General features: G+C 43.8%; 1 protein-coding gene across 1 annotated transcript in view; it reads right to left on the bottom strand.

The window, feature by feature from the left end:
- LOC146026152 (cytochrome P450 2D15-like) overlaps positions 1-24,612 on the bottom strand; it is a 43,892-nt gene that overhangs the window by 10,787 nt on the left and 8,493 nt on the right. Inside the window, exons 2-6 of the mRNA XM_083156565.1 lie at positions 23,257-23,428; positions 16,910-17,062; positions 13,074-13,234; positions 10,720-10,893; positions 4,970-5,108 (exon numbers count right to left, since the gene is read on the bottom strand). Coding sequence (XP_083012691.1) covers positions 4,970-5,108; positions 10,720-10,893; positions 13,074-13,234; positions 16,910-17,062; positions 23,257-23,428 — 799 coding nt within the window. The remainder of the gene's footprint in view (positions 1-4,969; positions 5,109-10,719; positions 10,894-13,073; positions 13,235-16,909; positions 17,063-23,256; positions 23,429-24,612) is intronic.

Genomic DNA, 24,612 nt, shown 5'->3' with positions numbered 1-24,612 from the left:
TTAGCGGATCTTTATGAAAACAGGCAACTCATGTCGTTTGAACAGATTAAAAGTAAATATGGGATCCCAAACACTGAATTTCATAAGTATCTTCAAATCAGGCATTGGATACAATCCAATGCCTATATTATAAAGGAAATGGTCATATTGCCAAGGGAAATGATGAACCATATCTCTGGGGTCAGTAGAAAGGGAGGAATTACTTATTGGTACAAGAAATTGTTACAAGAGAGAAAGGAAGCCAAAACCAGCTGGCAAGAGAAATGGGAAGGCGAGCTGAATTTCTCCCTGGAAATGACGCAATGGACACAATTGTTCAAGTCAGTTCACCAAATGTCCAAATCCACGTTACACATTGAAAGATACTTAAAATTTTTCTATCAGATGTACTATACACCAGCAAAAATTAATAGATTCTTCCCTCAGCAACCAGATGTATGTTGGAGATGTGTAGAAAGAGGGGATCTTATACATATTTTCTGGGCCTGTAAAAAACTAGAGAACTTCTGGCTAGATATGGAAAAGTTCCTTTTAGAGATCTTGGGACTTAGAATTCAACTGACACCACAGTTGATACTACTACATATAGTCCCATCAAATCTAAATCTAAATAGTGCAAAAAAATATGTGCTAAACCAAAAAAAAAAAGAAAAAAAAAATCCTCTTCCGGGTGCAGGGAGGAGGAAGAGAGCCTGCCGCAGCAGCAGCTGCAACACCCGGTCGGGTAAGGGAGAGAGGGGGGAAGCCGCTGGGACCTGCTGCACATCGCCGGCCACAAAGCAAAGGACAGCTCTTAGCGCTAGAGTTGTCTTTTGCCATAATTATTGGATATGTTAGTGCATATGCGATAATTATGTCTGCGGTAGCCGGCGATGTGCGGCGATGTTAGAGAAACCTGCCCCCTATCTATTATTCTGTGCCAAATAAGTATGTGCCAAATAAATAATGATTAGAATCTGATTGGTTGCTATGGGTAACATCCCATCTTCATTATAAATCTTAGTAATTTACCCATTAATGTCAATGAAACTCCCTGAAATAGCAGTTTACACACAGAAGAATCTCCCTGATTAAACATTGATTTCTTTTTTTTTTTTAAGCAAATAACAGCTACAGTACATAATGGGGGCAGAGATATATAAGCTGAAATGGGATCAGTGCCATTTATCTGCAATGGTTAAAAGGCTGCTTATTGCTACTGTGCATGTATTTTCAAATAATGTTTTTCATGGCCATGGAACTATGCGTAAGAGTAAAACAACATACATAACCAACCCCGGAAAAGTACCAGTACTATTTTTATCAACAAATAGATCTGCTTTGGCGCTCAGTTCCATTTTCCCTGTAAGTCAATCTTATATTATGCCTCCCAGTACATGCCCCTTATAAAATGCCTTTCAGATGGACCAGTACATTCCCCCTATTACATGCCTCTCATATGGACCAGTACATTCCCCCTATAACATGCCTCTAAGATGGACCAGTACATGCCCCTTATAACATGCCTCTCAGATGAACCAATACATGCCCCCATAACATGTCTCTCAGATGGACCAGTACATGCCCCCTATAACATGCCTCTAAGATGGACCAGTACCTGCCCCCTATACCATGCCTCTCAGATGGACCAGTACATTCCCCCTATAACATGCCTCTCATATGGACCAGTACATGCCCCCTATAACATGCCTCTCATATGGACCAGTACATGCCCCCTATAACATGCCTCTCATATGGACCAGTACATTCCCCCTCTAACATTCCTCTCAGATGGACCAGTACATGCCCCCTATAACATGCCTCTCATATGGACCAGTACATGCCCCCATAACATGTCTCTCAGATGGACCAATACATGCCCCCTATAACATGCCTCTCATATGGACCAGTACATGCCCCCATAACATGTCTCTCAGATGGACCAATACATGTCCCCTATAACATGCCTCTCATATGGACCAGTACATTCCCCCTATAACATGCCTCTCATATGGACCAGTACATTCCCCCTATAACATGCCTCTCATATGGACCAGTACATGCCCCCATAACATGCCTCTCATATGGACCAGTACATTCCCCCTCTAACATTCCTCTCAGATGGACCAGTACATGCCCCTTATAACATGCCTCTCATATGGACCAGTACATGCCCCCTATAACATGCCTCTCAGATGGACCAGTACATGCCGCCTATAACATGCCTCTCATATGGACCAGTACATGCCCCTTATAAAATGCCTTTCAGATGGACCAGTACATGCCCCTATAACATGCCTCTCATATGGACCAGTACATGCCCCCATAACATGTCTCTCAGATGGACCAATACATGCCCCCTATAACATGCCTCTCAGATGGACCAGTACATGCCCCCATAACATGTCTCTCAGATGGACCAATACATGCCCCTATAACATGCCTCTCATATGGACCAGTACATGCCCCCATAACATGTCTCTCATATGGACCAATACATGCCCCCTATAACATGCCTCTCAGATGGACCAGTACATGCCCCCATAACATGTCTCTCAGATGGACCAATACATGCCCCTATAACATGCCTCTCATATGGACCAGTACATGCCCCCATAACATGTCTCTCAGATGGACCAATACATGCCCCCTATAACATGCCTCTCATATGGACCAGTACATGCCCCCATAACATGTCTCTCAGATGGACCAATACATGCCCCCTATAACATGCCTCTCATATGGACCAGTACATTCCCCCTATAACATGTCTCTCAGATGGACCAATACATGCCCCCTATAACATGTCTCTCAGATGGACCAATACATGCCCCCTATAACATGCCTCTCATATGGACCAGTACATGCCCCCATAACATGTCTCTCAGATGGACTAGTACATGCCCCCTATAACATGCCTCTCATATGGACCAGTACATTCCCCCTATAACATGCCTCTCATATGGACCAGTACATTCCCCCTCTAACATGCCTCTCATATGGACCAGTACATGCCCCCTATAACATGCCTCTCATATGGACCAGTACATTCCCCCTATAACATGCCTCTCATATGGACCAGTACATGCCCCTTATAAAATGCCTTTCAGATGGACCAGTACATGCCCCCTATAACATGCCTCTCAGATGGACCAGTACATGCCCCCTATAACATGCCTCTCATATGGACCAGTACATGCCCCCATAACATGCCTCTCATATGGACCAGTACATGCCCCCTATAACATGCCTCTCATATGGACCAGTACATGCCCCCCATAACATGCCTCTCATATGGACCAGTACATGCCCCCATAACATGTCTCTCATATGGACCAGTACATGCCCCCATAACATGTCTCTCAGATGGACCAGTACATGCCCCCTATACCATGCCTATCAGATGGACCAGTACATGCCCCCTATACCATGCCTATCAGATGGACCAGTACATGCCCCCTAGGCCATGCCTCTCATATGGACCAGTACATTCCCCCTATAACATGCCTCTCATATGGACCAGTACATGCCCCTTATAAAATGCCTTTCAGATGGACCAGTACATGCCCCCTATACCATGCCTATCAGATGGACCAGTACATGCCCCCTAGGCCATGCCTCTCATATGGACCAGTACATTCCCCCTATAACATGCCTCTCATATGGACCAGTACATGCCCCTTATAAAATGCCTTTCAGATGGACCAGTACATGCCCCCTATAACATGCCTCTCAGATGGACCAGTACATGCCCCCTATAACATGCCTCTCATATGGACCAGTACATGCCCCCCATAACATGCCTCTCATATGGACCAGTACATGCCCCCTATAACATGCCTCTCATATGGACCAGTACATGCCCCCTATAACATGCCTCTCATATGGACCAGTACATGCCCCCCATAACATGCCTCTCATATGGACCAGTACATGCCCCCATAACATGTCTCTCAGATGGACCAGTACAAGCCCCCTATACCATGCCTATCAGATGGACCAGTACATGCCCCCTAGGCCATGCCTCTCATATGGACCAGTACATTCCCCCTATAACATGTCTCTCATATGGACCAGTACATGCCCCCTATAACATGTCTCTCAGATGGACCAGTACATGCCCCCTAGGCCATGCCTCTCAGATGGACCAGTACATGCCCCCTAGGCCATGCCTCTCAGATGGACCAGTACATGCCCCTATGCGATGCCGATGCCTCTCAGGTGGACCAGTACATGCCCCTATAACATGCCTCTCAGATGGACCAGTACCTGCCCCCTATAACATGCCTATCAGATGGACCAGTACATGCCCCTATAACATGCCTATCAGATGGACCAGTACATGCCCCCTAGGCCATGCCTCTCAGGTGGACCAGTACATGCCCCTATAACATGCCTCTCAGATGGACCAGTACATGCCCCCTATAACATGCCTCTTAGATGGACCAGTACATGCCCCCTATGCGATGCCTCTCAGACATCCAGGCATAAACTATTTTGACCCCAGTACACTATAGATCAGGAACCACCCCCCTCTGTGGAGTGGCGGTATCCGGAGCAAACGACCAGAACTTCATCTCACCCCAGCATCCAGGCCAGGGGTCAAACCCCGGCACCCCCCATCCCCCACTTTTATGATTATCAATAAAGCACCAGCTTTTTTACCAACACATACATTTAAGAGCATCATTCCTTTTCACATACATCAACCTTTTTTTTCTCATTTACCCCATCTTCTTCCCTCCAATACCTTCTCTTCCTTCTTATTCCACATCACACCCACCCTGAGTGCGCTATCCATACCCACATTTAAAAAATGCCCCTCAGATGGACCAGTACATGCCCCCTTCAGGCTGTGCTCATAGGAGTTGCACTAGCAATTTCCCGGAAATACTTTTTCAAACTTAGGCAAGCACAATATGGCAAACTTCCCCAAAATGTTACTAGTGTGTCCCAACTAGACTGTAAATGTTATAACACAAATACTCACACTGGACGTCTGGGTATAGGAGCATGTATAGCAGTGCCCATCTCATGGTGGTAGTTGTGGTTTCTGACCCAGCTTGAAATAAATCATAAGTTGCTAAGACTAGATTTGCATCAGTGAAACTACTGCTAGTATCTTTGACCTAGAATACAGAAGAAATAATTTGTTGTAATAAAACTTATTGTGTGACTACATCAGAATTATTTGTTCTGGGCAATTTTGTTCAGTTAAAATAACTGGTAACAGCATGGCTGGTTGTTTATCTCTCTTCATTTTATCACTTTTGAAGCTTGATACATCCTGCCCACAGTGATTGATGGCCGATGTCACCGGGAGGTGGGGCTTGGGTCTGGTGACAGTGAGGGTTGGGCATAGGTCCAGGGCAAGACATACCTCCACCGCTATTAAACAGGCTGTCTTCTAGTTACTGCTTCAGCTGCACTGCCCATAGAAGCCAGATAGCAGGGGAGTGGCTTCCCATTGAAAGCACTATTTCTGCTAATGCAGATGGACTGTCAGTCCCAGGGGGAGAGAAAAACATCCCCCTGTACTGCCTGACTAGGTGTGATAAGCAGGGAGTGCTTTCTATGGGAAGTCACTAATCGGCACTCCCCGTGGGTGGAAAGTTTTACTGGGGGACCTGCAGTCCTACAGCCCCTAGGTAAAATCTGCCACTGGTTGTAACCTCTGAAATTCTTTTAAATGTAGCAAACACCTTGAAAATTACTAGACTTTTGTGCATATCAATTAGAATGATAGAGTTCTGACACTAGCTCAAAAACACTGTAAAAATAAATTTACGTTTAAATTAAACCTTATTATAAGCATCACAGTGACTAATAATGCACCATGGGCTGGCCCCGCCCAAAGCACATTACATCATGATGTCACAAAGAGTGCTTGGACCAGGAAACTAATAGCACATTGTAAGGACAAGCCAGGCGTCTTCTTTGTGGATCTCTGCAGGTAGCAAACCAGATGCAGGTGTAAACAGGACAGCAATGTTGCTAATCCCTTGGCCTTACATTTTGGGTCTTGGTCCCTCTCATCAGAGTAAAGACCAATTACAGGTGAATAAAGGGTAGGGCATACCTCCCAACAAGACCAATTCCAGGAGGGACAAAATTCGCTGTTTCTGCACTTCCCTCTCAATGGGGGGTATTCAATGCTATGGGCGACAGCGAGCAGGGCTTCCTACTCGCTGTCACCACTCACCCTGTCAGTATTCAACGCACCCCCCTCATACGCCAATTCCCCCTCGCTCCGTTTTTTGAGCGAGGGGGAATTGGCGTATGCTGCTCCAGAAGCAGCGAGACTCGCGGCTAAAAATAACGAGTTTTCTGCATTAGCTGCAGGTCTCGCTGTTTTGGGGAATTCTCACCGTCCTGTGACAGTGAGGATTTCCCCAGAACATTGAATAGGGCGAGCGGCTGGTGAGGGGGTTAAACAGTGAGGATTGCTGCTTTTTTGCAATCCTCGCTGTTTAACCCCCTCGCCGGCCGCATTGAATACCTGCCAATATATGATTGCCATCACCTGTGTTAAACAGGTTAATTGATAAGAAAAAGTGTTTCAACACAGGTGATGTTTATCATAAATAAAGAGGGAATTTTAGGAATAGAGGATCATGTCCTTCCTGGAGAGGATCATGTTGTGAGCTATGGGAGTGTTAAATGTAGACTAGAAAGGAAAAACGGCAAACTAATTCTCCCAGCAACCTACAAATGGGCCAGCATAATGAGACATATATTCTACCTGATAACAGCAATGCAGAGATTTGCAAAACTATGGCAAGTCACTGACCAACGGAAAAATGTCTCTGTTTTTGTGGTATATATATGCTGCATGATAAATGCACCCACTCTGGGTCACATATTTACATATTGTATGAAAACTGCAGGTCCAAACTTCAACTTAGAATTGATACCCCAAGCCTGACATAGGACCAAAGGCTCCCATTGTTTTATCCACTGTTCTCCCACCCCATAAGTGATGTGTCACGGGTGGTGAGCTTTGTGGAACTGGACCTGGACTTGGGCCTGATGCAGAGGCTTACTGAGGTGGCTAGAAACTGGCTGGCCTAATATACTGCTTCCTCATGTACTAAGGCCGAACAAACAGATACCCGGTAGACCATACGACTGTCTATCATGAGTCAGTTGCCCCTTCTTCTTCCCAGGTGAAGCTGGTTTCGTGTTATTAAGAAACAAAGATATTGCTATCCAGCCATCATCATTGATTGATGAGTCATTATAAAAAGCTGATCTGTCCCTTTGGTTAAAGACCTTTGGACTGGATCAAAGAGTTCATTAATCTTCACTAAACTAAAAATAGACAGAGCTAAGCATTTAATCCTCAAATGTGAAGAACATGAGTGGGAGACTCAAAATGACCACTCGTAATATCTGGGGATGTCCTTGGACCATAGGTGCCGATTTATGTTTTTGCTGGTGGGTGCTCAAACAAAAAATATAGGGGAGTGGCTTCATGTGGAAGGGGCGTGGCTACAAAATAATACCAATTTATTTTATTTTATTTTAAAAATCAAATAAATAGTAAAAAGATAATGTTCCTTTAAGAAACCTAAAATACATATAATCCAGCAACTCAGGGTTAAAATATGCACAAGGGGTGATACGGGGTGGGTAAAGCAAGTAAAAGTTCTACCTCCACTCCCGTCCTCACCTTATAATTAATGGCATTGAGGTCATTTGAAAGCTCTGTTATCCTCTGCTGCAGCCGTGGTCCCAGCTTCCATTAGCGTAGATAAGTAGATTTATATGTGAGAGGCAGTCTGTGTGTACTGGAGCTGTCTATGCAGGAGTAACTATCGTGCAGCCGGCTTTTGATCCTTCCCATGCCGTCTGTGATTGTAATGTCTGTAGCAGACGCTGGTTCTCTCCCGGCTTTTGTAATATAATGCCGGCTGTCAGTGCAGCAAGTTCCTTGTGGGAGTTCGCTGGATAAAGTGAGCTAAGATATTGTATAATAAGGGTGACCACATCCACCCGTCGCCTGTACTGACTCTGGAGGAGTACAGCGCAGGACGGGGGAGAGGGAGGGGGGAGCGCGGTGTGACACCAGCGTGTCACATCGTGAGCAGGACAGAGCTTCAATATGGATGGGCTGACTGTGCGGCCAGCCACCAGCTGAATAGACGGGTGGCGGACCTGGTGGGTGCTCAAGATTTTCCGTGGGTGCTCAGGCCCCGGAGCACCCACGGAATCGGCGCCTATGCCTTGGACTATATAAAGCACCTTGATTGTTCCAATACTTTGTAAATTACAAATGTTACTGCTGGGTCATAGTGAACTTTGACCTTCTAATCTATGCCAAAGACCTTGCATCAAATTGATGTTACATACGTTTGCTCATGCCTTTTGGTAGCAGCAATTCTTCTGCCAAATGTATTTCTTAATCCAGGTTGAGTATCCCGTATCCAAAATGCTCGGGACCAGGAGAATTTTGGATAATGAATTATTCCGTATTTTGGAATATTTTAATATTTCAATGATGTATTTTGAAGTATCTTGCATTTATGCTGTATAAACACATCAACCACATAAAATACACACAAATATATCTTATTTGTTCAAAAAACAAGGTTTCAAAACATGAAACCAAATTTTTGTACTATCTCAGATATTGAATTTGAATGCTAAGCAATCATTTTCTTGTACATATATAGTGCCAGTTACATATCGGGGGAAATTTACTAATATGAATTCGTAAAAAATAGGTGTATTCGTAGGCAGAAATACACCTATTTTTTACACATTTGTATTTTTGGGATTTACTATCCCAAAAATACAGCAATTCGTATTTTTAAAGATGGCACATTCGTATTTGTATTTACAAATACGAATGTGTACACTATCGATAGAATACGACAGGAATCACCATTCAAAAGAATGGTGGTTCCTGATTTACTAAGCAGCCGTATTGATAATACGGCTGCTAATTGGTGTACTTTTAGATGTGCGCCTCTACTCAGAATGAATTCTGGCCAATCAGGAGCCGACTTTCTTGGCTCCTGATTGGCCGCTAGGCGGCCTTCTATTGGCCAATCAGGAGCCAAGAAAGTCGGCTCCTGATTGGCCAGAATTTATTCTGAGTAGAGGCGCAGAGGAGGAAGGATCTCTGCGCCTCTGACAGTCCGCAGCGGGGAGCTTGCCGGAGTCGCCGGCAGCTTGAAGAAGAAGGAAGAAGCCCTGGACTACGTCGGATCAAGCCAGAAGAACTTCCATGGAGGACCTGGGTGAGTAGGATTTCCTTCCACAGGTCCACCATGGATTTCTTCGGACCCCGGACCGGACGCCAACGCCATGAAGATCGACATGCTGAAAAATGACGACATGGATCCGGAACCAGGACAAGGCACCGGATCAAGACTCTGGGACCTACCTACGGGATCAAGATAGGTAAGTATCAGTGTGTGTGTAATGTATGTATTAAACTTTTATTTTTCAGGTGTCAGTGTGTATTTATTTAACTATTTTTTTTTACTGTGGAACTACAAGACCCAGCGGGCCCTTTAATGCCCCGCAGGCTGGGATTTGTGGTTCTCCAAGTCCCAGCTTGCTGGGACTCATAGTTCCCCAGTTTAAAACAATAGTTTATTCATCTATTTTTTACACCAGTATCAGCCCGCTCAGGGCCACCGGGGACAGCACCAGGCTTCAGCCTGGTCAGGTAAGTCCTGGAGGGGGGGGCCTTTATTGGGGGGGTCCCCACTCCCCCAGGGCCCCTGGCCAGGCTGACTGGTCAGAGGGCTGAATGCTTTGGCCGGGGGGACTTGTATAAAAAGTCTCCCTCCGGCTGTGGCATTACCCTGCTGGCTGGTTTGGCCTGGGGCTGGTTCTTAAAATACGGGGGACCCCTAGTCATTTTGTCCCCTGTATTTTGGGAACCAGCCCCGGACCTGGAGCCTGGGGCTGGTTGTTAAAAATCGGGGAACCCCTATTTGTCGGGTTCCCTGATTTTTAATTACCGGCCCCGGCTCTTTCAGCCTGGTGCTGGTTACAGCTGTGGGGGGGACCCCATGCTGTTTTTTTATTTATAACATTTTTTTTCTATTTTTTTTTTTACACCTTGCAGCCTGCACGGATCTGACTGATCCGTGCAGACTGCCTGTAGGAATTCATATTAGTGGCCGTATATATGGCCAGCTAATACAAATCATTACACCATCGGAGGGTTACAAAGCAGTCGTATATGACTGCTTTGTAAATCCCCCTCCGGAACACGACTTTGCATACGACTGAAACAGTCATATGCAGTCGTAGGAAAAATACTAATACGAAAAACTAGGTTTTTCATATTAGTAAATTTCCCCCATCATGTCATCAGTAGTGTTGTTACAAATGTCCGCAGTGAGTTTTTAGAAAAAAAAAATAGCAATCACAGGTTGGGGAATACAATATATTACATACATGGAGTTTCTGTCCAGAACCAATCGCCTGTCTCAGCCAATTGAGAAATGCTGCCTTAAATGCTCAGGACCTGATTTGCTGCCTAACAAGCACCTTAACGTGGCACCACCAAATGGCTGCCAAATAATATTTTCCTGTGCAGTTTGCGGCCAGAAATGACAAGAGGGAGGGGGCCCACTTCTAGTAACACCACTATACTATCATTTCAGAAAATGAAAAACAAATAGATCATTTCCAAGTTACAAAGGGGACTTAAGTTTTTGGGGAATTAAGTTTTTGGGGAATTTATTTTTTGAGAATCTAAAAATACAGAGTACTTACTTTTTCCATCTCCAGTATATAGGCATCAATATAATCACGAATGTGACTAGGATTCCAACTTTTCTTGTGTTCTAAAACTATTTCCTTTAAGAATGCAAGCAACTCATACTCTGGTTGTAGAACATGGTCGGCAAGCCATGAAATCTTCAGCAGGAAAGGGATTTCATTTAGAATCTGAAAGAATAAAATGCCAGAGTTTTAGGTTATATAATAGTGATCTTATAGATAACTAGTTTCCTATGGCCTGTATACTGTAGGCTGTGCTTCATATTACATACGAGAAAATAAGGCATGAACATGTTAGAACCCTTCTGCCACATGGGATCCCAGGACATGTAATATGTTAAATAAAGATGTTTATTTTTACGTGTTATGGTTTGCTGTCATTGCTATACAATTATATTTGTTTTACGTATAGTCCTGTGACATAACAGAAGTGCAAATCACATATTTTTAGTTCTGTAAATGCTAAAATATATTTTAGCTATAAATACATACATGGGAGGCAGAGCCAAGCCCCTTCCTTATGTTTTACATAGTTGCCTTTTTCTTTGGTGTATGCACAGTTATGTATGTTGGGAAGAGCACACTTTACATTACAGACCATTACAATTGTTAAGGCGCTACATCTGGGATGGGGAACCTTGCACTACATTATAGGCCTGATTCAGACCTGTTTGCTAGACTGCGTATGTTCTCAGCCTAAAGAACAGGTAAACACTGTCCGCCCGAATGCCCGCCCCTCTTGACAAGCAAATCTCCTCATCTGCATGCGAGGCGATGTGTATGCTTACACATCCCCTCGCATGTGGCCACACAAGTGAAAAATCATTCGATGGACACTCACCATTGAATGAATTTTCACCCGTTCACCAATAAAAGTCAGTCTAGACTTTTATTTCAGATGGAGATGGTTGAATATGGGATGAGCGCTGACATCATGTGATGTCAACTGCCTGCCCCAAGTGTGTATCGACTGTGTTCGCAGGGGAACGCTCAGCATTTTTATGGGGGCACCCATAAACCTCTGGTGTTCCCCTGCTCCAGACTCCTGCCTGACCCCTTCCCAAAGCGAACGCCTCGGCGAGTGTGATATTCACCGGAGATGTTTGCGAAGGGGGACTGCACATGCTCCCCCGTACCATCAGCCGGGGGAGAAATTCGGACCTGGCGGACCAGGTCTGAATCACCCCCTACTGTATGTATCAAATGCTCCCAACACATTTTAGCTTGTCACTATGGACAGAACCATCGAAGCTAACGAAGCTTAACTGCGAAGCGTACGCAGACCGACTGCGCCCGCAGTGTAAACCCCCCTGCCTCCCCTCCCCTCTTGAAATGCATTTTGTATATGTTTAGTTTAATTTGTGCGGCATTTTAAACGGGCGTCACTTTCCAGTGAGTCCGTGGAGCCTGAGAAGCGGTGTGGTGGCGCCACTCACCGCAGCTCCTGATAGGGCAGTGTCTGACCGGCAGCGTTACTACCTGACACTCCGGCACGTACCTGACACCCCTACACTACAAGAAGCGGCGGCGGGTCCCTTCAGACAGCCGGGAACTCCAGCGCTGACTTAGTTGCCAGCGCATGGATTTGGCTGCCTAAGTTGAACCCAGCCAGCGTCAGGGAGATACATGCACGCTGCCTTATACTACAGGCTCCGAGCTGTATTACCTGACTCACATATGTGAAGCACTTGTCATACATACCAGTACCTGTACTGTCACCACTATACATGGGACATCTTATTAAAATTCCCTTGTACATACTGTACCAAATGGGACACTTACAGGATTAATAAAAATCTGTGTATTACTTACAACGCGCACTAATTGAAATCAGAAAATCATTAAGAATTATAGGGGACGGCTGGTCAGTGGGGATCACTGTGTGAGGATCTAGTATCCTTTTAACTACACTGTCCGTGTCTTATATGTTTTGTTTTAGTCTATATTTCGCAACATTTTATTAGCTATTCCCATTAAAAGTTACTTTTTAAGTGTATAAATGTCTTTTCTCTGAAGTGCACCACCCTAGTGACATTCTCTCTTTTCTCAATAAATATGGACAGAACCATATTTACGTCAGTTTTTGTATTTGTACTTCATTTGTTTAATGATCACCTCAATGTGTAACACTAAATAATTATTGTATTAATATTTATTATACATACTAAAAAGTATGTATAATAAATATTAATACAATTTAGCATACAGTATGATATTCTAATATACATGACCAGAAATCAATCATATTCTACTTGGGTTTGCAAGGTATTCCTTTTAAAATGTAAGATTCTGACAGCCGGAACTTGGAGGACCATGGAGTAACATAGTAGAACATTAATATTAGACACCTGAGCCAAGAGTCCAGTTTCAGCCTTCAGGGCAGTATCAAACAGTCGTAAAAGTCGTTGAAATTTTGGATCCTCGTACTCAAACCGATCTCCAAATGCTATGGAACAGATCACATTGCTAACTGCATTGCTAATCAGGTAACGAGGATCAAATGGATGATCTGGGGAGAAGAACATGTTGTTTTACTCAGATACACATACATCTACATATTATAGTCAAGGCATTGTATGACAGGATTTCTGTGTGAAAGCTGCAGATAATAAATATGATATGCCTTTGGTACTGAGTTTTTGTGTGGTTTGAATTTGAATAGGAGATATTCTATGAAATATCCATGATTCAGTTCTGACAATGTTTATGGTTATTTGTCGCTTTATTGTGAATCTAGAGTTCTGTTTTGTTAATGTTTGTGGCTAATATTTAAACATTTTAAATAGAGATACGTGGTTCAGTTCTCTCTGATCCGAGTCCTAGTTCGGTATTCAGAATTCGGATTTCAAATTTTAGCTTTTGGAACCAACACAATAACGAACACAATCAACACAATTAGTACCATAACATGGAGGTCCACGCACATATCTAATTTGAACTCTGTTAGATCATGTTTTAATTGATTCTGACAATCTATGTATAAATATTATTGGTGTATAATCTTTTTGTGAATTAGAAATGTTTTTATTTTTAGAATGGTGAAGCACTACTGCACATATTTCACTATGGCTCCTCTGAGGATTCTTTGTTCTTTAACCAAGATGGCAACCAGCGTTATTGCTGCGCACCTGCACCACCATTTTGTTTCTTTGTACAGTGACACAGTTGGAAACAGACGCCTCCACCTTACCTCCAAGAAACCTTCCAATTTACCCCAAATTACTCACCGGTTGGTGACCTGTCACAACCCCGCTCAGCTACAAGCTCTCATTTGTGCTTCAACAAGTGTAACTCCAGTGAGTACAGCAATAGCTTTACTTCCTAATAAACCACACTACTGGTTAATCCACAGGACTTGTGATTGGGTGAAATGTACCATTTTGCTGGGGTATACATTACTCTGCCCAAGTCAGTGTTGGACTGGGCCATGAAGGGCCCACCGGGGGAATGTACTGGTAGGGGCCCATGTTAAGGGGTTTTGCCAGGCACCAGATACTGTGTGGCCAGATGCTTCAGAGACTTGGCTAACCTTAGGAGCATGCATGGTCTGGGCCTTGTTAAATATACAGTTGTGCTCATAAGTTTACATACCCTAGCAGAATTTGTGATTTTCTTGCCATTTGTCAGAGAATATGAATGATAACTCACAAACTCTTCTTTCACTCATGGTTAGTGGTTGGGTGAAGCCATTTATTGTCAAACAACTGTGTTTACTCTTTTAAATCATAATGGCAACAGAAACTACCCAAATGACCCTGATCAAATGTTTTCATACCCCAGTTCTTAATACCATATATTGCCCCTTTAACATCAATGACAGTCTTTTGTGGTAGTTGTGGATGAGGCTCTTTATTTTCTCAGATGGTAAACCTGCCCATTCTTCTTGGCAAAAAGCCTCCAGTTTCTGTAAATTCTTAGGCTGTCTTGCATGCACTGCTTGTTTGAGATCTAGCCAGAGTGGCTCAATGATATTGAGGTCAGGAGACTGAGATGGCCACTCCAGAACCTTCACTTTATTCTGCTGTAGCCAATGACAGATCGACTTGGCCTTGCGTTTTATATCACTTTCATGTTGGAACGTCCAAGTACGTCCCATGTGGAGCTGCCGAGCTGATGAGTGCAAATTTTCCTCCAGTATTTTCTGATAACATGCTGCATTCATCTTGCCATCAATTTTGACCAAGTTTCTAGTGCCTTTGTAGCATCCCCAAAACATCAGCGATCCACCTCCGTGTTTCACAGGTAGGAATGGTGTACCTTTCATCATAGACCTTGTTGACCCCTCTCCAAATGTAAAGTTTATTGTTGTGGCCAAAAAGTTAAATTTTGGTCTCATCACTCCAAATGACATTGTTTCAGAAGTTTTGAGGCATGTCTCTGTGCTGTTTGGAGTATTGTAAGCGGGAGAAGCTTTGTGGCATTTGCGTAGTAATGGCTTTCTTCTGGCGACTCGGCCATGCAGCCCATTTTTCTTCAAATGCCTCCTTATTGTGCATCTTGAAACAACCACACCATTTTTATTTTTTTTGGATTCCACAGAATCCCTCATTTTCCAATTCTTAAATAGAGTTTGAACACTGCTGATTGGCATTCTCAATATCTTGGATATCTTTTTACTGTATATCCCTTTCCTGTTTTATACAGTTCATTTACCTTTTCCCACAGATCCTTTGACAATTCTTTTGCTTTCCCCATGACTCAGAATCCAGACATGTCAGTGCAGCGCTGGATGAAAGATGCAAGGGTCTTTCAGGAGACTAGAAACTCACTGACCTTTTATACACACACACAAAAAGATCACAGGTGAGGATGGTTACCTTTAGTAGCCATTCAAACTTGTTTGTGTCAACTTGTGTGCATGTTATGAGGCCCAAATCTCCAGAGTATGTAAACTTTTGATCAGGGTCATTTGGTAGTTTCTGTTGTCATTATGATTTTAAAAGGGTTAACACAGTTGTTTGACAATAAATGGCTTCACCCAACCACTAACCATGAGTGAAAGAAAAGTGACAAATGGCCAGAAAATGACAAATTCTGATAGGTTAATGAGCACAACTGTACTCTCTATATATTTATTACTGCTAATGCATGCATTATATGGCACTAGAATAATAACAGCAATGCACTATAGAGAATTCAGAATACCACAGTCATGTTCAATATAATATAACTTTTGTATAATGTGTACTTTATGGGAAGAGGGGGGCCCTAGACTGCACACCCTGTAATGAGAGGTGCTACCTTGCTGAGATTTTTAGCTATATCCAAGACAGAGGGGGTTTGCAGATGCACTATGCACTCATTACTGCTAACATGTATTCCTTTTATAATTCATTTATGAGGTTGTTAGCATACATTTGGCCAGAGATATGTACCTACCCACCAACGTTAAGGTCACCTCTTTAGAGCAGGTCCCTAGCACTATGAGGTTCATGCCTGGGTGTAGGGCACCCCCAAACCAGTCCAGCGAAACCACCCCAGGGCATCACATAAATAAAATATAGCTGTGAAGTGTAATAGAGTGTATAGTGTCATAGAATGTAGGGTATGTGTAAGCAACTAATAGTGATAAAGGGTGTGTCAAAAGTAAGAATTTTTTTTGAAAAAATACATATAAAAAAGACATACACAGAAAAATGATGATATTTACAATTACAATTACCCCAAGAAAACTGACAGTTATAAAGTATTAGGACTTACTTGAAATTATGCCTTCATCACAGTTGTGCAGTCATTGCTAGTCCCTGCTTAAAAACATTTGAGGGTGGTGGGGGAGGGCTGCTAATCTAGTATAATGTGTACTTCAAATGCAGCCTGGACGCTGAGCCCTAGAGGAGGAGGTGGGCCCCCCAGGATGTGGGGCCCACCAGGGGTTCTCCTGTGCCACTGTGGGCCAGTTCAACCCTGGCCCAAGCACCTTTGTAGACAGTGTGGGAGTGCCAAAGACAGGGTCTCTGACTTTTGACAGAGATTTTCTGGCCTCGGCGATGGAGTAACCTGAGGGTTACTCAGTTTGCCCATGGTATTGCAGAATGATCTGATGCAGGAAGCGTCTATTTATATGAGATGCCTCCTTCTGCATTATCATATATAAGGCTCTCTATTCCTTCCAATGAAGCAGCAGCTACTGCAAAATATGCCTTTTACAACCAAACCTCAGGCCTTATATACATCTATAACTAACCTTTTTGGGCTTTGAACACAGAACACAGACACTGCGCTTCCTCTGTCACTCTCTCCTCCAGGGATTTCTTTCCCATCCCAAAGTTTCTCAGCGTTGATAGTGTAAATCTTCTTTGCTCTTTCCAGGAACTTCCATATCTGACTATTACCAATCCTGAGAATTATACATGAATTATTTTAGTGTGGGGTAAATATATTGTTTATATGGTTTTTATAGTTCAACATAAGGTTGTTGATTTGTACCTAAAGAAATTTCATTTTTAACTTTTTAATTTATCTCGTATTATGTTCTGCACAGATACTGATCTTACAGCTCCATATTATTATTATTATTATTATTATTATTATTATTATTAATAATAATATAATTTCTTTTTAAAACAACACACAGTTTCCATACAGGTAACATTGTAATTCACAAATCATTAGTACAGTAGGTACTTGTTTCCTAGCACGGCCACCCCGATTTACATCGGGGTGGTCGTGTCGGAAAAATCGGGTCGATCGCATCGGGCCCGAAGCGTGGCGATGCGATCGACGCGACCGACCCGATTTTCGACCCGATTTTTTGATTGAATGAAGTGTAAATCGGGTCCCTGGGATCCCATTTTACATTGGATTCAATGTAAAATATTCCCTAGACCCCCAAATTTAACGACGTAAACCCCACCCCACGATAGACGCCAACCCGAAGCGTGGCGAGCGCAGCGAGCCCGCGAGGGGCGGCGGTGCGCGTCCTCCGACCTTTTCATTCCCCTACTATCCACTAGGGCGTGGAGTGAGAATAGAATAGTGTGGCGAGCGCAGCGAGCCACCGAGCCCGAAGCGTGGCGAGCGCAGCGAGCCCCGCGAGGGGACGCGGATACATGTGAAGCCCGCGAAGGGACGCGTTTACCTGTGAAGGTATCCGTGTCCCCTCGCGGGGCTCGCTGCGCTCGCCACGCTTCGGGCTCGCTGCGCTCGCCACACTATTCTATTCTCACTCCACGCCCTAGTGGATAGTAGGGGAATGAAAAGGTCGGAGGACGCGCACCACCGCCCGTCGCGGGCTCGCTGCGCTCGCCACGCTTCGGGTTGGCGTCTATCGTGGGGTGACGACGGGGACATCTAGAATGTGAAATGGGTCATATTGGCCCATTTCACATTTTTCACATTTTTTTTAAGGTGAGATGGACTTAATCAAGTCCATCTCATCTTGTGCCATTATAATGGCACAAGACCGACGCGATCCTCACGATTTCAAAGTTAAAAAATATTTTAACATTGAAGCCTATGGGGAAATCGGGGGCATTGCGTCGGTCGCGTCGGGACCAATGTTAATGGTCCCGACCGACGCGATGCCCCCGATATTGTACCTTTGCCGGCAAAATGGACCTGATTTCAAAGGAAATCGGGTCCATCGTGTGGATCGTGTACCTTAACTTAAAGGTACACGATCCATAAGATTGTGGCCGTGCTAGGAAACAAGTACCGTACAGTATATGTAATATGACATAACACTGGAACAACACAAAGCAAATGCCCGTCAATCTAAACAGGCATTAGCTAGTGACACTCATGCTTGGATATTCTATTGCACACTGACAGCTTAAACTAATATGCTGTTACATCCATAGATGCCGATTTATGTTTTGTGGTGGGTGCTCAAGCCAAAAATATAGAGGAGTGGCTTCATGGGGAAGGGGTGTGGCCACAAAATAATACCAATTTATATTACAGAGCACAGTTGTCTCCAATATTCAAATTATGGCAACAGAGTTCCATATACATAAATGCCCCCACAGTGCAGGTACATAAATGCCCCCACAGTGCAGGTACATAAATGCCCCCACAGTGCAGGTACGTAAATGCCCCCACAGTACAGGTACATAAATGCCCAAACAGTGCAGGTACTCCGCGGACAGAATACGCTCTTCCCGGCATACTGTTTCCCAGGTGGCGGGTCTGGCAATGTGGGTGCTGCAGCCGCAAATTAGCAAGTTAATATGGCGGCCCAGCAGCTGGACTCGGGCCCATGGGTGCTCATCAATTTCCGTGGGTGCTCAGGCCCTTGAGCACCCACAGAATCGGCACCTATGGTTACATCAAGCCGTAGTGCTGGGAATTGCTTTGTCTAAACATTGGTTCTATCATAGTAGCTATTTTAGTAATTACAAGCTGATTATTATAACCCTCAGGAGTGATCATTATTGCTTCTAATTACTTTGTCATCAGCAGATCCATCAATTGCTGCATTGTGAGCTGCACTACATGAATAATATAAGCTATCTGAACAATGAAACTGTGTTGGCACTACTTGCAAACTGCAGCGGCATATATCATTTATTGCTATTTACTTATCTTCTAACAACATTGGAATGCTTAGCTGTTCAAATAGTAGCTGTCATATATATACATCTTAGATGGTACTCTAATAGTTAAAACTGCAACTAAGTGTGTACACATTGGCCGATATATTGGAAGTTCGAATGAACGGTCGATATATCGATGCACCATTGGCCAGTGTGTACCATTAATATATCTGGGAACGGTGTCATTCACAGATATATCCGGTTGGCTTTGCAACACAACCAATGCATCGTGCATTGTGCTGTGTGTACATGCAATCCCTGTTCTGCCCATACAACCTCTGTGCTAGGAGCCACTAGTGATTGCTATTTGTGATGTCAGTCTCCATACACACTGCCCAAGCCATCTGTAGATATTGACCAATTGTAAGTGCAACCAGGTGCCCACACACTAGAAAGATCTACGATTTTAAGATTTCCCTCGAACTACACTTTGACAAAGATTTATGTTAAGTTTTCAGAAAAATTTGAACCCCTTTGGTAATTTTCCAGGCTGAGCTGCGCTGCCCGTGCGAGCTGCCCCAGAAGATTCCTGTGCATGCCACTAACATGTAGATGTGCCACCCTCCCCCCCACACACACACACACACGTTACTCACCCCGTCGACCACCACTCACCCCTGCCACTAACTTATACCCCTTTCAGACATACTACCTGGGATTTAAACTCGTAAAATCCACGGTTTTTAAAAATCCTGGGTTCATTGCAGTTGTGAAGGACCCAGGATTTTAGTCGAAGAAAATCCCAGATAGAACCCTAGGTAGAGCCATTCAGACATACACTATGCGCGTTCACATGAAAAATCACGGGATTTTTGCGTATGTCTGAATCTGCCATTTGTTACATATGAAACTATTTGTTCCAGTTTATAAACTGCAGTATAAATTAGCTACTGTTACAAATCAAAGCTATTTGCAACCTTCAACTGTTTCTATCTAAGCAGCTTTATCTTGGGAATCATAAAGTTTGGGAGAGTTTCTTTAATAATAAAAAATGATTTGAATTAAGAAAAAGTATTTTAACGGTATATGGTATATTAGAACAAAGGGCCTTATTCTAGTTCACTCTTTCGGACAAAATCCTTCTTAGATGGACAAAACCACTTGCACTGCAGCGGGGCAGATGTAAAATGTGCAGAGAGAATTAGATTTGGGTGAGTTATTTTGTTTCTGTTCAGGGTAAATACTGGCTGCTTTATTTTTACACTGCAATATAGATCTCACTTTGAAGTAAAACCCCACCCAAATCCAGAGACGTGCGGTGAGGTCAGTGGTTGGTGAGGCACTGGCAGCAGAATGACTTGGTGCAGGGGAGTGGCGAGTCCAGCAAACATCAAGGGCGCCATAGCAGCCTCAACCTCCATAATGGTACTCTTATATGCCGTACGCAACAGTAATACACCATTTACACATATTGCCACAATTCTAAAGCCCGTTACACATATGGCACACCTTAGTAATGCCCTTTTACAAATTATGCCACACCTTCTTAATCCACTGATTCAAATAATTCCCCCATACACAAACTGTTTGCTACACATTATTTATGCCCTTATACACATAATACACCTTACACATATGCCCTACATGACTAATGCCCATATACACATAAGGCATTATGCCCCACATTATTTATGCCCTTCTATACGTAATGCACCTTACACATATGCCCCTTATGATTAATGCCCATATAAAGCCCTGTACATATATGCCCCACATTACTTACAGTATGCCCTTATACACATAATGCACCTTACACATATGTCCTACATGATTAATGCCCATATACACATAAGGCCCCAAACATATATGCACCACATTATTATGCCCTTATACACATAATGACAAATAATGACCTACACACATTTTTAAATTCCCATATATACACATAATGGTGTTTACATTGCCCCACATTATTAAAATTGCTCTTACACAGATATTGATAATGACCTTACACATATTCCCATTGTCTGCTCCCTGGCTCTCAAAGTGGCAGACGGTATATCCAACTCCCAGACAGGTGGCCCCGGCACCTATATTACCCCTACTGCCCTCCAGTCTCTGGCTTTCACCCGACTGCCCAGTTCCTGCCCTGGGGCTGCCACTTACCCTCAGGCTCCGGACAGGGCTCCTGGGTTCTCCTGCTGGATGTCCCTTTGGCATGTAGCTGTCAGCTGACAGCGGCCATGTGCTCGGAACACAAAGCACTGCAGAGGCGCCCACAGGGTTGGGAGCTGTGTATGCCGACATGCAGGAAGGGGGGCTGGGGTGCGGAGATCCGGGTGGGGAAGGAGCGCTTTCACCCGCCAGGTGAGGGGGGAGACGGTATTTGGGTCCGTGCAGCCACCGAGTAGGAAAGGGGAGGGGGAGTTGGTGCAGAGGTTCTTGCACACGCAGTGCGGGGAAGGGAGGGGGCGGTGCGGAGGGTGCAGCTGGGCTGCTTCTGCTGCGCTTGACAGGCAGCAGAGTGAGACCAATCATAGCTGCCTCAGTGACAGGACAAGCACCCCCTGTCACTGAGGCACCGCTATAGGTGCTGCCTATACAGGTTTTTTCAATGGCATTTTGCAGCCTGCTGTTTGGCCCCGCCCCCTGCCCGCCCCCTGATTCTGGGACCTGAGCATTGATAGCCGGAGGCACGGCTCCCATTGCCTCCAAAACCAATACAAAAAAAAAATTGATGGTGTCAAAATTTATAGGATGATATAAAGCATATACTTATGACACATAATATGTGTCATAAGTATTTTCTTTGTATTATTTTATTATGTTTATCATTAATGACAGCCTGCCTCCCCTGACTGCACGTCCCTGCCCAAATCTAATTCTCTCTGCACAAGTTACATCTGCCCCACCTGCAGTGTACATGGTTTTGTCCATCTAAGAAGGATTTTGTCAGAAAGAGTGAACTAGAATAAGGCCCTAAGGTAGACATGCATTGAGTCGGCCACTGAAGGTCTACATGAGCCAAGGTCGACACATGGGAAGGTCGACATGAGCTTAGGTCAAAATGTCATTAGGTCAACACAAGCATTAGGTCAACATGGGCTAGGTCGACAGTCAAAATGTTGGTTGTGGTATTTCACTATATTGGCACTGGTTAGACCTCATATCTGGGGGCAATATAAAGAACTGTCGGACACCCTATTTACTTTGAGGTCGGAGACTAGGACACGTGGACATTCGCTCAAGCTGGAGGGAGAAGATTTCGTACCCTCCCAAGGAAAGGCTTTTTTTATTGTCGGGGCAGTAAAAGTATGGAACTCTCTTCCAGAAGAAGTAGTTTCGGTAGACACAATAAATACATTTAAATTAAGGTTGGACAAACATTTATTGGGTAAAAACATCCAGGGGTACAACCGATAAACATAATTTATCCCAAATGGAATCGAAGTAAAAAATTCAAAAGGGGATTTAACATCTAGACAACACTGTCTAAAAGGTCCTGTAAAAGGTTGAACTTGATGGACGAAATTCTTCTTTCAACCAAACTACTATGTTATTATTATTTATTTATTTACAGTTTCTTATATAGCGCAGCAGATTCCGTTGCACTTTACAATTGTAGACAGTGATAAAACAAACTGGGCAACAACAGACAGACTTGGAGGTAAGAGGGCCCTGCTGCAAGCTTACAATCTATAGGGACATAGGAGGGAAACACAAGGACAGGCACCAGTAATAGCATAGCAGTCCCACCAAGTTACAAGTCCAGAAGGGAAGCTATATAATACATACTGTATGTGCCTCAGAGGGGGCTATGTTACTATGTTATGCACATATGCAGTACCGAGGCCAGTCCTGGTGCATGTCTTCTGCATTGTACAGGAGCCGGGACTACGGTGGGGATGTGGAGGAGCAGCAGGTGAATGGCGGCGGTGGCGTAGGGTGTGCAAGTGGCAGCCACCCTCCTACAATCAGGTAGGAGCAGCCGCTGCAAATTAATAAAGATAGCACTTAGTAGAGCTGTGTATTTGGAGTGAAATTAAAGAGAAAATACCTTTGGATTCGCCAACATATCCTATTTTCTCATAGATAGGAAATCGGGGACGATCTGCTATCTCCTCAGACCTGTTGATCAGAGCTTCTTTCATTACTTCAAACCCATTGAGCACCACTAATTTAGTCCAGAAGTACTGCAGGCTAAATATGTCCCCAAACTTCTTGCTTAGCTGTTGAAAGATATGTATTAATAAGAAATCGGTAGTGATGTGAACACAATTACTCTGTAAACTTGTCTATGTCAAAAAGAGAAAGCATTGGATATTAGCAAACAACATAGGCATTTTTCTATACAGAATTGGAAATAGAAATGCATAATCTTTCACTGTGCAGTTTTTAGAACCTTCACTAGTGGGGAATTTTCTAATAGAATGTTGTGTGTGCAGTTAATAAACCACAAATCAAAAGCAGTTTTCACAAACTCAAACCATATGCAACGTGTGCCAAATTATATACCCCAAACCGCCATGTAAAACATCTGTTTTCTACCCCTTCCAAAGCCCAGCGTACTCAGCATCTGTCTATGTTCTCTAGTAGGGAGGGCCCATAAAATGAATAAGGTGCTCATACCTAGAAAGCACAATTCCAAATAACAGTGGTCCTCTAATGGTACATTTAACCAGTGACATGCAGTGAGTTCAGTGGCTGGTGAGGCACCCGCATCCAAGACCCATGCTTTTGGAGCCAGCCCTGGTTCCCAAAATATGGTGGACAAAATGAGTAGGGGTCTCCCGTATTTTAGGAACTAGCACTGGGTTCTTGACAGCCTGATCCACTGTCCTATCACATCTGTCTCATTGACAGCTGTGTGCTTTGATGTGGGCTGAAGGCACGTCCCTGTCATTGAGGCAGAGTGACAGGTGCCGCTTCCCCATTGATTTTCAATGGACTTTGCAGTCTGCAGCCTAGCCCTGCCCCCTGCTGCTGACAGTTTTCAATTGTTAGTGGGAGGCACAGCTCCCGCTGCCTCCCAGCCTAACCACAGTGTCCCACCTCATAATTAATAATAATGAAAAAAATAATAAGATATTTATAACACAGTATGGTGGAAATTTGCTAAAGAAAATACGCCTGAATTTGGTGTAATCGTAGGCAGTCGTATGTATATACTACTCGTATTTTCAGCATTTTCTACTCCAAAAATACGCATATTCGTATTGATGGAACATTAGTATTCATATTTATGAATACGAATGCATACACCATCAGAACAATATGATTAGGAATCACCATTCAGTTGAATGGTGATAACTAATTTAAGGAATCTAACTCTGTATTCCTTAAATAACCAGGCTGAAATGCTTATATGTGCCGAATAATGATCTGTGGTTTTATTATTTATTATTGAGTTTTA

This window comes from Crinia signifera, chromosome 8 (genome assembly GCF_055691185.1).
Source record: "Crinia signifera chromosome 8, ASM5569118v1, whole genome shotgun sequence".
Lineage (NCBI taxonomy): Eukaryota > Metazoa > Chordata > Amphibia > Anura > Myobatrachidae > Crinia > Crinia signifera.
This window is presented reverse-complemented; position numbering and strand designations above follow the sequence as displayed.